General features: G+C 39.6%; 1 protein-coding gene across 9 annotated transcripts in view; it reads right to left on the bottom strand.

Moving 5' to 3' along the window:
* Window positions 1–15,360, bottom strand: part of camta1a (calmodulin binding transcription activator 1a) — a 280,413-nt gene that overhangs the window by 16,685 nt on the left and 248,368 nt on the right. For 8 of the 9 annotated variants that reach the window (XM_084917184.1, XM_084917178.1, XM_084917180.1 and 5 more), the window contains 4 exons: window positions 15,161–15,301; window positions 12,221–14,538; window positions 8,124–8,250; window positions 7,146–7,280 (listed from right to left, as the gene is read on the bottom strand). In XM_084917184.1, the coding sequence (XP_084773310.1) occupies window positions 7,146–7,280; window positions 8,124–8,250; window positions 12,221–14,538; window positions 15,161–15,301 (2,721 nt within the window). The remainder of the gene's footprint in view (window positions 1–7,145; window positions 7,281–8,123; window positions 8,251–12,220; window positions 14,539–15,160; window positions 15,302–15,360) is intronic. The other variant, XM_084917185.1, reaches the window with a different exon arrangement.

Below are 15,360 nucleotides of genomic sequence, written 5' to 3'. Positions count from 1 at the left end.
TTTGTTCTATATTTTTGCCTTGCTTTAAACTGCTGTTAGAAGAGTGATAACATATGGTTTAAATGTGCAAAGCATAAGACTTAAAGCAACAGAAACAAGCTTGCTTTTAAGATTATGTTACTTTAGCACTAGGATTTGAGAATCCATCCATCTGCTATAATCCTCAGCCTGTAAAAGGCCACAGGGCAGAGTGAGAGACAGAGCATACCCTGGCCAATTCATGAATCAGTCACAAGGCTAATGTACAAAAACAACAAATGAGCTTTCAGAGTGATCTAATGTTTAAATGTACTTAATATGTAAGTGTTTACTGCAATGAAAAGCTGAATCAACTGACTGAAACCTCTCAGATGGGTAAGATATACTTTTGAATTTCCTTTAAGTAAACAAATGTTCATCTTGGATACATCAGTTGCAGAAAACGGTTGAATTTCTTCACAGACAAGCCAATAAGCTCTAATGTCACACTTTTAATTTCAAGACTAAATACCAAAGTGAAGGTAACCAGAAGTCTACATCACTGGCATACCTGTACATAAAAGTACATAAAACTCTCCTTTTTATGTACTTTAGTACATAAAAAACTACAAGTAGTAACAGCTGACAACAATGGCATTATTTTCAATTATTATCCCCTGGCAATTCTGTGTCTTAAAACAAAAACTAATTTTTCAGGTCACAGTGCTTCAACACAGCTCTCAAGATTCTGGCATTCATCCAGATATATATAGACAGGTCAATACGAGTACAGTCTGGACAAAGAATAGATACTTTGTGCCACAATGGAGGTAAAATGCCAAGAGTGCACACCCCTTGAAATTTACTGTCACCTGCTATCCCACTAATAGAGTGATAGAGTATTGGTTTTATGTCTTGGAAAGCAGGATAGTTTGATTTTTTTTCAACATGTTCAGTTGATACACTAACAAGTACATTTCATTAGGTTCCTATTTGCATTAACAACTACATACTGCTTGACACATCCGCTGCAGGCAGAAACGCAAATGAGAGATGAGTGGGGGAAATAATTTCAAAGATAAATCAATCTGCTATGAAACACCAAAGCCCAAGGGACAGGACTTCTCCAAAGCTTTCCATTAATAGTAAGACAACAGAGTTTGGCTGAATGCACTCAACAGAGACTCTCAGCCTGTTCTGCACTTTCCCTGAATCCTTATCCAACACTGTAGTTGAAGTCATAGTTAAGTCTTCTGTCAGCTGTTACAACTGTTGACAGACAGCAGAGTGAGCACACTTAAATTCATGTGATCCTTAATGATTTATAAATAAAGCTGACAGAGAGCCAAACCAATCAATTTTAACGTGAAATTTAAAACACAATTAGATAAAAACACAAATAAATCATTAACAGATCACTGCTAATGTTTCAGGCATTAATAACATAAAGCAGCCTACAGGAAAATACAATGTACAGATTCAAAACACAACTAGACTTTACTGAACACGATGGCAATCACAAGAAACTACACATGGAAAGCTTCACAGAGGTAGACCTCATTGCATAACTGTTATTCTGGATTGCATCAGACTAGATAGGCGTTACTGTTTTATCATCTCCCCACTATATCTCAGGCATAGACTAACTAAATTAAGTGTCAGTGCTTTAAGAAAAAGCATTCCAGCAATTATATTGTTATAGAAAAGTCAATAACAGTCAATGTCGAACTGAAGCACATGAACACCCGGGAATTATGTTCTCTGGTAAAATGACTGTTTCTAGTTAAACATTCTTATCTGTTTAAAATGGCTTGCCCTTGCTGATCTCTCACCTCCAGGTGTAAGCATTCCCACACCACTCCTGTTACTAGAACTGCTAATGCTATTCTTCTTTTCGTTAATACTACAGGTACACCTGCTGTACAAGGGCTGCAGTAAAATATTTAGCATTAAAATTGCTCCAATTTTGCTGTTTATAGGGCAATATATTAGGAATATATATTATTGCTACTTTAATATCACTGTTTATATTTACTCATAGTTCCACACTTTATAATAATAAGACAGACTGATGATAAAAGGAACCAAACTCCTGACAAAGTAACTAATAATTAAATTACCACTCCTGCTACAGCCACATAGCTTCAGCTTCCCCACTAACACTGGTATACTTAACACGTGGATTAGTGCATTTATACTAAGATTCAGTCTGTCCTTACTGCTGCCAACCAGAAACCACCAAAAACTAGAGCGCCCTCAAAAATGCATTAGTTTCCCTACTAAAAAAAGCAGTTATTCAGCATGATTTTCAGAACACATTTATTCAAGAAAATTAATGTTTGTGTTAAAGCAACAGTGAATATGAGTTTTCTAAAACTGTAAACAACATAACATTGTTTTGTTATGAAGAAAAAAATTGTAGTGGGAATTAAAATTTCTGGAGTATATTACCACTATATGCATATGCATAAGTTCTTGTGTAAAACATGAAAAAGCACTTTGGTGACTCATCCTAAGACTTTGCAACTTTTTTCTTGTATCTGTCACTGCTTTTTAAAATTGGATAAAGTTTGGGCACTGCATAATGTGCTATGCATTGAAAACAGGAACTTCACAGAGGAGCAACAGGTCGATAAATGTACCCCATGCCTGGAATTCTCTCAGTTTAAATAGTCTGGAGAGCTCTAAGCTACAGCAAAGTTGGAAGACTAAATGAAGTCGCTGTCCACCTAAACTGTGGTGCTGAATGATAGACTAGGCTGCTGTAGTAAGGTATGTTCATGTGTCCATGCCGTTGATATTGTCTTTGAATGCAATTCAAATTGTGAAACAACAGAATAATGATTTTCACCAGCTACACACTGGCCCCGGTAACCTCAGCAGAACTCACACATGCAACAACCCCATTAATGCGCTTGACTAAAGCAACTACACCGTGTTTAACAGCCTAACTCACAAAACAGTGCTTGCACCAGTTTAAAACACAATGATCCCACAGTTCAGACATAACTGACTAAAACTGTCAGGAAAGAGTGCAAACTGAAAGCCGATGTATGCTTAAAGCATCAGGGCTTGGAAAACAGTCGCTGCTACTACTTAACTTCCCTTGTTCCTCAAAATGTGAGCAAAAGCAAATGCTGTTACTGTCTCTGAAGGTGTCTGGAGTTGTCTAACACGTCCAAGCACAAGTCGTGAGTCAGGAGTTGGCTACTATTAGCGTCAACTCTCCAGTGCCCTGCAATGAGGCACAATTGCATGAAACACCTGGAAGCATGTGGCCAAAAGAGGCAGTTTCTGTAAAACTCTGTTACAGCACACACACCGATGACCACAGTGACATACAATAACTCTGCATGCGGGGTGTTCAAAGAAACGTGGAACTTCTTCGGGCAAACACAAGAAACGTACAGAATATAAAAAAGCAGCCCAAACACATCACAACCACAACACAGCACAGCACTACAGCCAAAGGTTGAGCTTAACACTTCTAACCTTCTATTTTATTTTCCATTGGTAAAGTCCACCTCAAAGCCAAAAAATACAGCCCCTTTGTCTTTTTAGGAAATGCAGGTATCATTCACTGGCATCCTGACCCAAAGAAGTCCAACCAAAGCTGCATTTCACTCAAACTGCAGTTTTGCCCCGACAGTCTGGCAGTCAGGCTACTGCATGGTGTAACACGGAGGAATAAAAAAATAAAAAAATATTCATAAATCCTTGGTGTAGACTGAATCTCAATCTCAACAGTGCACTCGTCAACAATAGAACAAAGTGAGGGAAGAGAGCGACGTGGGGAGAGAGAGGGGAGAGAGAGAGAGACCACTCACTACTCTTCTTCCTCTAATAGCCCCCTCCTCCTCCTCTACACTTGTTTCACCTCAAACACATGCACACTTTCCTAGTGTTTCTAGTAGCCTCTGCTATCCCAGCCTGCAGTAAAATGACAAATACCACAGCGAGGAAACGTTGTGCGCACGTGCCGCCGGTAAACAGACGCCCTAATTCCCGCTTGTCGCCTCTTGCGCGCGCCGCGATCCTGCGCATAAAATCTTGCTCCTCTTATTATTATTATTACTGTTATTATTATATTTCCCAATAATAATAATAATAATAATAATAATAAGATTTAAGCAGATATAGACGAGTCCGCGCAATACTCGAAATCCGGTCGGGTTTCGCCTTCTCCCAGCCCTAACTGCCGTCTCAAACTACAGTTTACCATGTTTACCCAAACACGCCCACTTCTCCGTTCCTGCATTGTGTGTACACGATCTGCCGTTTGTCTTGCCGGTGTAGTCGGGCTCAGAGTCAGTACTGTCAATACGCTCCCTTAAACACTAACAGTCACTAGGTGCTGCTATGCGGGGCTGTAATTTTGTCTGTGCCTAGCGAACCTCTTCCGGCTCGGTTCGTGGGGTCTGAGCTCAGGGACTTTAGTGGGGCGACGACGAGAGTTCTGCATCTCCGACAGCTTTTCTGTCCTGCCCATGGCTCCGTACCTGCAGTGCTGCAGAGAAAAGCGCGCCCCTTCCCCCACTCTGCATTATGACAAATCAAGGCAGGCAGGCAGCTGTGCCATTAGCACATCATAGCACAGTTAGTCTTCCACGGGAGAATAAACTCAGAACGCTGTACAGCACACCGCTGCGTATTCAGACAAAATGCTGCACGTATGGCACGTATGCTAATGGCAGCAGCCTATAGCAGTTCTAGTTAATCAGGCGACTCACCCCCAAGCTGCACAATGAAAAATAAATCTTACCACATTAACGTTTGGAAAGTGGGTAATAAAGCGTGTCTAGTTATTACTGTTTCGCGTATATGCGCAGCGCTTCTTGTTTACTCTGTTGCGCTTCACAACACCGGACAAGTGATGAGCGCACATAATTAAACGCTGCCCTACTTCTGAAATAAGTTGCTAAAAGTGTGATGGATTTTTTTTTTAATGTGATTGTAGAAGAGAACGATGTTAGACAAATGTAAAACATTTCTTAAAAATCTTCACGTTAACCCTCGTGGATGTTAAAGTGCGCTTTGCGTCAAAGTCGCTGTCCACACAGACCCCGCAGCTCTTTGTCACACAGGCTTTCGCCAAAAGCATCGGCTCAGTCTTGAACACTAATTCATAGCACAACATTTTCTTGGAGTAACCAACAGCGAATGGCACAAACAATCCTTTCCTTTTCTCTCCCCGCTCCCTGCCACAGTGAGGTACGCACAGAAACGGTCATATATGATTTGGACACATGGGACAACGACCACTAAGGTGTACTGTACATGCTGCATGACACAAATGCTTTGTTCTGCATGAGCTTAATCGCTCTACTAATTTCTAAAAGGAATGATCGATCATTGCATCATGCATGGAAGCTAAAAAGATGACATCCAACCAAAAACTGAAAATTCCAGTGCACCCAGTGCTCATTTCTTTGTCCTCTTTAAAAATCGACTACAGACAACCACTAAATAAAGACAAGAAATGGGTTAATTTAAGTAAGGTAATAGGGTGGGCTGTGTTTTCTCTGAGACAGTCAGCTCCTCCTTAACTGGTTCTGTGAATGGGCCAGTGAGGCAGTAGGGTATGAATGGCGGAGGGATTCACTGGTTCTGCCATGTATGGGAGCTGCCAGCTCACTCCCACTCCCTCAAGGGCCGTCTGCATTGCAGCTGTCCTGTGAGCCTGTGCTTCACCATGCCCTACTTTATCCTGTCAATGCTCAACCACTGCAGCAATACGTCTCCCAGCAGACACATGCACAAACAAACATAAATGACTCACATACTCATTACAATCTGGTAAATACTCTTACTGTACAGCAGGTCTTCTGACTCACAGACTGGACTGGACTTTAAACAGAATGAAAATTTGTCATCCCTGCAGCAGTTTTAGTTACATGGTGCTCAAAAGTCCTCTTTTCTGCAAGGAGCTCACACATAGCATTCACAATTGACCATCTTTTGCAAACGCTTATAAAAACAAACCCAAGTTTATTACTGAATTCACATTGTTTTTAAGTCTGTGTAGGTTATCAGTCATCCAGGTCATGTAGTCTAAGGAGCTTGAAAAGAAGGCATCTGGACTTTAAGTACATTGCTGTTAAGGTTTAAACAAATAACCTCATTAGTGGCCAAATTTAATATAGACAAGATGAGACAATGTAGACAGTATTTTGTCACCCAGCTGATCTTAAAATAAAATGTGCCCTGACACATCTGTTGTGGTGTTTAATTTGCATATCAGATAGGCAGACTACAAAGTCAAAGTGGAAATGTTGAACTCCAGTTTTCTTAGCATGACAGACACAGTAAAATCAATTTTTCTTGGGTAAAATCAAAATGGTACTGAGCAGTATGAAAGCACAATTAAAAAGGCTATTAAAAACATTATATATCAATGAATATATAAACATTATGCCAGTTACAACAGTACAGACTTATAATTCATTTTAGTTAAATTTGTATAGCAAAGGCAAACAAACAAACAATAAAATAATCCCTAATCACTCAGGAACTGTAGCTGAGCTACTACAATATCAAATTACCATACAACTTTATTGCCAGTAAAGTTACCCTTTTCAAAACCAGGAACAGTAAGATTCTAAAGATTATGCAATAGCTGAAATAATGATTAAAAGCAGCCAATACGGAGATTTTTGGTGACATTTACCTTCAAAGATCAAATAACCTGCATGTTATTCTCAAGTACAAGCTCTAAAAACGCTGTTAATCACACCCTGATTTGATTCCAAGGGGAATATTGATCCAGCATGATACATGCAAAAATAAAACGTTTAAGAACAACCAAAAATGTGTCACTTAAAATGCCAATAGCTCTGTGAAAATACCGTATATAACAGCTATGAGTATCTGGATTCTATTTGTGTGAAATCACAATGAATTTCCTGCACAGTTGTTTGGCTCCAGTGAGTTAAAGAAAATAAATGTGTAGGTAGTGAAGAAATTGTTAAAAGCCAAGAAAAAGAAATGATTTGAGCTGCTTGATGAACCATTAATCAAAACTGACAAAATTATTAAAGTCATAGTAGACGGTGCTCAAATAGAATAAGTAAAAATGGGGAGGGATTATGTAACAAAATGATAGAGTGAAGAAAACAGAAAGCAAAATGTGAAAAGCAACAGATGCAGTCATCATAAACGAGCCAAAGACAATACAAGAGGAAACGTACCATCCAGAGAAAGCCAGTCGTGCTGAGATGATGGCAGTGAAGGAAGTGCGCGGGCCTTATACTCAAACACCACTGAATTAGAGATGATCTGGTTACTGACAGCCACCTGTAGCGTCACCAGACCTGTATCATGAGCTGGAGAGGGTGAAAGGAATGAGACATCCGGGCATATAAAATACACAGAGGTGTCACGGTTATGTGACAGATTTGCTTATGAGTTCCTTTCCATGGGTTTCTTCTCTCAGTGTAAATGAAAATAACACTTAGGGATCATGTTACAATGCAACTGTTGTCATACAGTAAATATCAAAATGAAACAGAAAACAGCAGAGGTAAACAGTGGCTCACTTAGCATTGTTGAGTTCACTACAAAATTGTAAAATGAATCTCAGTAAAATGAAAATATTCATAAATTAGCCAAAAAGTAAAAAAAACACAGACCATTTGTTTTGTTTGTTTTTGGTTTATGAATCATATGATGATACTGGCCCTTTACCAAAGAAATATATATACATATAATATACATGTATGTATATTATATATATATATATATATATATATATATATATATATATATATATATATATATATATATATATATATATATATATATATACACATGTATATTATATGTATATACATATAATACATATACATATACATATGCATATACATATACATATATATGCATATATATGTATATGCATATGTATATGTATATGTATATATATGTATATACATATAATATACATGTATATATATGTATATACATATAATATACATGTATATATATGTATATACATATAATATACATGTATATATATGTATATACATATAATATACATGTATATATATATATATATATATATATATATATATATATATATATATATATATATATATATATATACATGTATATATATATATATATATATATATATGTGTGTAAGGATATGTGTAAGCTTTCTCCTGTCTTACCTGGGCAGTAACAACGCAGCACCCCTGGCTGGATAAGAGAAGCTGGAACTGAGATCTGGTCAAACAAACAGCTGTAATTTGAGGTGGCCTCTTGCCATGGCCCAGTGATCAGCACCTTAACTCCACCCTGAAAAAACAAGACAAATGGATAAACTCATAACACATTCAAAGTCGGCATTCCTGATTGCTGAATATCATATATATTGTTATTCTGCCACCTAGAGTGGAAAGATGAGAATGACACCAAGGTAAAGCAAACACAATCCTAACACTAATCTCTGCTGCCACCATGTGGATAGCTGGCATTTCGCCCTCCCACACCAATTTTCTTAAAAATACATATTAAAAAACCCACACTGAGTTTAAGTATTTTGCTGCCCTCCAGAGGCTGAAGTAGACCATTGCTGCTGACAGAAATAACTAAAGATTAACAGCACAGAGTCATTGGATAATCATGACCTCATGTTTTGTGCAAATAAGAAAAGTAAATATTAGTGTGCATATCTTTGGTTAATTCATGAAGATGGATGCAGCTATTTTGTTTAATCTATATTTAATTTTTTTTTTAACTTACTTTAAAAAACTATTTTAGAAGACAATGTTAGAGGCTAATTTCATGAAAGCTGCATGAAATTAAGTGGGTATGGGTATGTGTATACCCATAATCATGCAATTATGGGTATAAACTTACTTTTACTTACTAGTTTTCAGTACTTTCTGATATATATTTGGAATTTAAGCAGTACAAATGCTTAGTCCTCAACACTAATGCTAATCATACCACTCTGTCTTGCGTGACTGTAATTACTAGGTGATAATGGAAAGCGCTTTCCTATTACCATATTGCCTACTCAATAAAAAAACACATTATAACATATTTAATCAATCGATTATTATCAGTTATTACATTACTTTTTGCAATCATCCAATCCTTTCTTCATTCACTTCCCTCGATTTTAGAGATACGATGTGGCTCTATAAACCTTGATATTTCCTTCTTTAGTAAAAAACAAACAAACAAAAAGCTGATATTATGTCTTAATTCTAATTATGTCAGTTTTATAACAGAAAAACACAGTTGTGGTCAAAGTTTACATACGCTCATCACTTGCATCACGGTAAGTTGAAAATAAAATCAAGAATTGTGTGCATGGGTTTGACTTTATTTTGGATTTTCTCTAATCGACACAGGGTCAGTGGTATACATGCAGGTTTAAATATATACATAAAATTACACTAGTATTTGGTGAAATGTCTCTTGGCAAGTTGCACCCCGACCAGACACTTTTGGTAGTCGTCAAAAAGCTTCTGGCAAGACTATGGCTGCATATTTGACCACTTTTCCTGGCAGAACTGGTAGAGTTCATTTAACCTCCTAAGACCCGAACTCTTTCATGGCATGCATTTTTAATTTTTCTTTGCTATTTGGGTTGATTGGGACCTAAAGAATGTAAAAACGAAGAATTACCTGATTTTTTTTTTCTTAGCTAATTTTTGTTTTTGAGAAAAATGAGATCCACATATGAGGACATTTGTTTCAAATTTTGATAGAACAGTGGCAGTATAATGTCCTCGTAAGTGGATATCAGGCCCTTGTAGAGAAAAATTAAGTATTTTGGTCTAGACGTCCCAAAATGTGATGTCCACATATGTGGACGCCAGGTCCTAGGAGGTTAAATTGGCTGATTTCCCTAAAAGCACAGACCTAGCTTTTAAGCATAATGCACAAATTTTCTGAGGTCAGGGCTGTGAGAAAGCTGTATCAGAAGCTGAATGTTAGCTTGCTTTATTCATTCCAAAACCAGTTCTGATGTGTGTTTGGGATCATTGTTCTGTTTCAATCATGTAGCTGTTCAGTTGAGGTAAAGTTGAAGAATGTGGAAGTTGTCTTCCTTCTTGATTATTTTAACGTACCATAGCAAAACAGCCCCAGACTCCTTACACCATACTTAACATTCTGTTTAGCGTTCTTATGTATGAAAGCCTCAGTTCTACTCCTCTACCACACCTCTTGTCACTGTAGGATGCATTGTGATTGCACCCTCTAAATCCACAGTCATGATAAACTTGCTTTACTGTGGACAGTCACACTGACACATGAGCCTTGTTGGTTCCTGGGTTATTCCTGAACATCCTAACAAATTCTAACTTGTGCATAAGTACAATTGTTTAAACTGAAATCTGCAGTTGTTTAGAAATAGGCCATTAAGTATGCTTAAAACCTGGGTCTGTGCAAGGAAACCAACTAATTCAAATGAACTCTACAAATTCCTCTACAAAGTGGTTAAATATCCAGCCAGAATTATGCTTGTTCATGGCAACCAAAAGCATCTGGTGTAAGTACTACTAACTAAGGGACATTTAATTAAATATTAGTGGGTATGTATGTATACATTTGAAGCTATATGCATATTTTTGACACTTTGTGTTTTAAAACTGCACCAATTCAACCAATTCTTGTTTTTTAAAGTAATTAAGGATGTATGCTGTACAGTCATTCCACCCGGTAAAAACTGTTCAGAGAAATAATTATAAGCTTAAAATTACCATGGCATTCATGCTCATAATTAATGTGTCTAAACTTTTGACCACATCTGTATCAGGTAATTATTTAAATTGAGCCATTTACAGTCATGTCTGAAACAGCAATAAATCTATGTATTTATAGAGATATCTATCATTCCTTGTTTGCGGATCAGAAAAACTTTAATGTACATTTTCTGATTTTCATATTTCATTTTCATTTTCTTGTGGTAAAATCTACTATTGGGATACAAATAGGGGATACATTAAAGATGCAAGTGAAAGCTGTTATGTGCAATTTATTTATAAAATGTATAAATAAAACAAAGTATTACATAAATTTAATATGATGAAACTGGTTGTCATATTTTCCAGGATCGTTCTTTAGTTATATTAACTCCTTTATTAATTCTGCATAGAAAATTCCATTTAGTTTCAGTCACACAGAGCTTAGCTTGTACTATATAATACTGTTTTTTATTATGGGTCACAGAAAAGGTCAGAGTATGTTTTGCTGTTGTTTTTTGAGTATGTTGGAGCAATAACAAATAGATAATAGGACTTCTGTTTTCTATGGGTCTGCATCAGCAAAGACAGCATCTAATATAATGCATGTGATTCTGAGTGTTTAATTAAAATTTGACAACTTCATTTTTTACTGTTGTTACTGTTGTTATATTTGTCGTGTTATCATGTGTGTTGCTTTACAGGTATTCAACTTTCTGACATAAAACCTTTGGTTTGCTATGATTTCACATTAGTTGTTGCGCTGGCCAGATCTTGCTGTGGATAATTCAGATAATTTAGTTTGAAGTGAACATGATGAACAGGCCCCCCAAAATATACAATTTAAACAAACAATAAATCTGTCAATCTAATGGGTATTTATAAGGATAGCCTATTCTTATATGAAGCGTCTGCTTAAGTTAAAGAAGAAGGGTCTCTGTTCACTGTCCTGTCTGAATTCCTGTGCATTTGGGCTGCTGTTCTATTCTTTTGGTTTCTTTGCCAAACATTCAAAACTCAAAATTTTTTACCTGCCTTATGTGAGCCAATCAGCTTCTGTTGCCTGTGTTTTAAATCTCAGTGCTGTTCTGCATTTTTGTTTCCACTCACTCATTAATGTCCCATTTGCTCCATATCTCCACCTCATTCCGGTCATTCAGAGAGCTTCTTTCAAGTCTATGTCTGCTTTATTTTCACCATCACCAGCATATGGACTCCAGGGGTACTGTCCTACCTTCTACCATATCAGCTTTGCCATGTTCCTTTATAGGAGTCAAATCACCAAATAGCTTGTTACTCAGATTCAATAAATTAAATTCATTTTTTTCTAATAATCAATCCTTAGTCAATTATTAATTTACATATCTAACATTGTATTTTTTAATTTTCTATTTTTTGTATTAAAAAAACAACACCTCAGACAGCACTTTAGATGAGTGGGCTACTCTAAAAAATGTTAGAGTATTCTTGTGCAGAAGTGACTATTACAAATATGACTATTGTGAGTCCTTCTAATCTCTTTCAACAATTAGGCTGGTATATAAATGACCAAAAAGAAAAAAACTCACCTCAGGGTAGGACCACTCAGGCGAGTAGTCAGTGACCATGAAAAGACGGCCTGTAGCCTGAAGCATCCCCAGAGCACCCTGGGCTACAGCTGCAGAAACCACCTCTGCTACATTCATGTAGGACAATGAGCCGGTCTCTCCTGTGCCTCCTCCTGCACTGGCCCCTCCACTTAAAGACTGGGGGCTGCAGCAGGGTTGGAGGCAGAGCTCTGAGGGGCTGTAACCAGAGCCCCTGGCTCCTCCATCTTCCTGGCCCTGCTGTGGAGGCCCACCAGCTGTGGTCTGGTTATCTGAGTTGTGAGATGTGACAAGCTGGTGAGCATATAAGGTCCCTCCAGCTGACATGGCTGTTCCACTACCATCCACAGAGATGAAGTCATTAATGAGGTCAGAAAACTGGTTTCCAAAAGAGATGTCAAAGTGATCCAGACTTATCTCCATGCCTGTTCCTCCAGCTCCTCCGTTACTGGCTGCTCCACCCAGACCCTGGTGGGTTCCTACAGCATTGTAGAGTCCCTGCACCATGCCCGTGCCTTGGAGAAGAGGCTGCAGCTGCTGTTGCTGTTGGGGGTGGTTGTTGCTATCACTGGTGTTGTTTCCATTATGAATTGCTACCCCTTCACCCGCACCTCCTGTCCCTCCTTCGCTGCCATCTGAAGCCTGCTGCAGGTAACGTTCTGTTCCTCCTCTCTCTCCATTTCCTGCCCCACATCCCTGGATGTGATCACCTGCTTTGAGCAGATTTTCAGCTCCATTCTCGGTGGCTCCAGTCTGAGCTGAATTCACATTCCCAGGTTGCTCTAGACCAACCACCTCCTCGTGCTCAGTGCCCAGCCCAGGAAAGGCCCCCTGGTATTGTAGCAGCTGGAGAGAGCCAGCCTGGCCAGGCCCTTCTGTGGGTGAGCCTCCATTGCAGTTGGTTCTGTGCTGGGTCTGATGGGTCTGATGGTGGTGATGAAGGTGGCCATTACTGCCAGGTGAGTCTGTTTTTACAACTTGTAACCCCATATAAGCTCCAGAGTCATGGGAGTTGTGCTCCATCAAATGTGTTTTCTGGCCCATGCTGGGCCTCCCCTGCTGAGTCTGGCTGGTCTGAGATGCATCCTGGAGGAAGAAGCTGGGTGAACGATTCTGATGTTGCATGTGAGGACTGGACATGGCTTGACCATAGCTCACTGTGGTAGTGCTGGACGTATAGTCTTGCTTGGCATCGATGGCACTGAAATCCATTTGCTCCAAGGTAGTGCTGGGACTCAAACCACCTCCAGATGGAAGCAGGGAGCCCGTGGCTGTCAGACTGAGGCTGCCCTGACCTGAACCAGCACCAGATGACACAGATACGCCACTCCCACAATTCACTACTGCCCCCACCTGGTAGCCACTCTCCTTGGCCAGCTGCTGCTCAAATGATGTATCTTCTGTTTTGATGTTCTTTATGAGAGCTGAGTTGAAAGTGTAGGTATTATCTGGCATGGTGGGGGAGCGTTGTAGACTGCCATTGGTGCTAGCACTGCCACCAGAGGAAGACGAGGTGGAGGAGGAGTTTCCCTCTGTCTTCATTGCGCTGCCTCCATAGGTCTGGCCTTGTTTGGGGTTGTTCAGGAAGCAGTCGGGATCAAAGTTCATATTAGTTTCTGGGATCTTGATGGTTCCCGAGTCCAGACTGCTGGAGAGCACCAGTTCCTCAGACACCCCAGCTGTAGACAACATGGAAAGACTGTCTCCTGCAGTGGTAGTCCCAGGTTCTCCTACACCTCCACTGGGGAAAGCAAATTTGTGACGATCGGAGGTCACAGACAGCACCAGGCCCTGCGAAGTGGCATCTGCACCCATGAGGTGAGTATTTGGACCCCCAGTAGGAGACATGTTGTAGACAGGGTCTCCAGGGACCTCAGACATAAAGACACTCTGAGACAGGCCAGACATGACAGAGGCCACATGACTCATCCCTGTCACCACAGGGCTATCAGCCATGTCCGGATCGCTGTTGAGGCCGCTGCTGATGGAGACAGGTGAGTTCTGGGTGGTGTCAGGGACCTCAACCTGGTTTGTAGATGACACCTCTGTGCTGTTCTGGTGTAGGAGGACAGGCTTGTGGACTTTTCCATTGCGTTTCTCCCTGGTGCTACCCCCTCCAGTCCCTCCCCCAGAGCTTTTTCCTCCACCATGGGCACTGTGCTCTGTTTTCCCCTCAGACACATCGTTGTTCTGTACCTCTGAGTGGGCACTGCTGTATCCCCCTGAGCGGGGGTCCACTTTTGGGGAGATAATGCGGTGTTTGGCACTGTTGCATTTGTGGTGCACACTGCTTCCTGCACCTATACAAGGGCAAACAGAGCAAAAGAGGTTTGGGATTTAGCTGTGTGAGGGAGTAAAACAGGCAAATTTATTCTATTGATTTCCAAGTGCTTAAAAATTAGGCAAATCTACTATTCAATGAACTGAGGCAAAGATGGATTATTAGTTTGTTTTTGTATTTATAATTTTGTGCAACATAATCTTCTTCATGTGATAAATCCTCTCATAGGCATAAGGCGATGTAAGTGTATGGGACGCTCTGCACGCCTTGTTATCTTAAAAATAACAATGGAAGTGGGGGTTACTTAGAGTAATTTGTTCTCTAAATTAGAAAACCTTCACTCTCTACATTCTTTTTCTGATTAAAAAAGTCAGTGAAATAACACAGCTGAAAATATGCTATTGAGATTAGCATAAAATTTGAAAAGCGCAAGGCTATTTCAGATATGCCCCTGACGCAGATATTAGGAACTTTAAAAAATAATAGGGCCCTACATTTGATTTCACTATTAAATCACCAACCCATAAAAGAACAACCTTCTCTGATTTACAACATACTAAACATTATCTTTATGTCCTCTCACTGAATTTTTGAGTTCTCTCTTTTATAGAATAAACTCCTTCCCACCCACTAGCCCTTACCCAGGGTGCCCGTGCAGAGGCAGTTGTGAGTCCGGGGAGGTGGCTTAGTTTGGTGGCTGTCCAGAATCTGTTGCACTAGCTGCTCCACTGAGAAGCCAGAGCTGCTGTTCCCATTGCTGCAAGTCCACTTGATGCCATGAACTGCCGGGAGAGAGGAGGAGACAGAGATGTCAGCCAGCCCAACAGACCACCAGCCACGC

Source organism: Perissodus microlepis, chromosome 20 (genome assembly GCF_051167445.1).
Source record: "Perissodus microlepis isolate ML-2025 ecotype Zambia chromosome 20, ASM5116744v1, whole genome shotgun sequence".
NCBI lineage: Eukaryota > Metazoa > Chordata > Actinopteri > Cichliformes > Cichlidae > Perissodus > Perissodus microlepis.
Note: the sequence above shows the minus strand (reverse complement) of the source record. Positions and strands in the feature narration are given on the sequence as shown.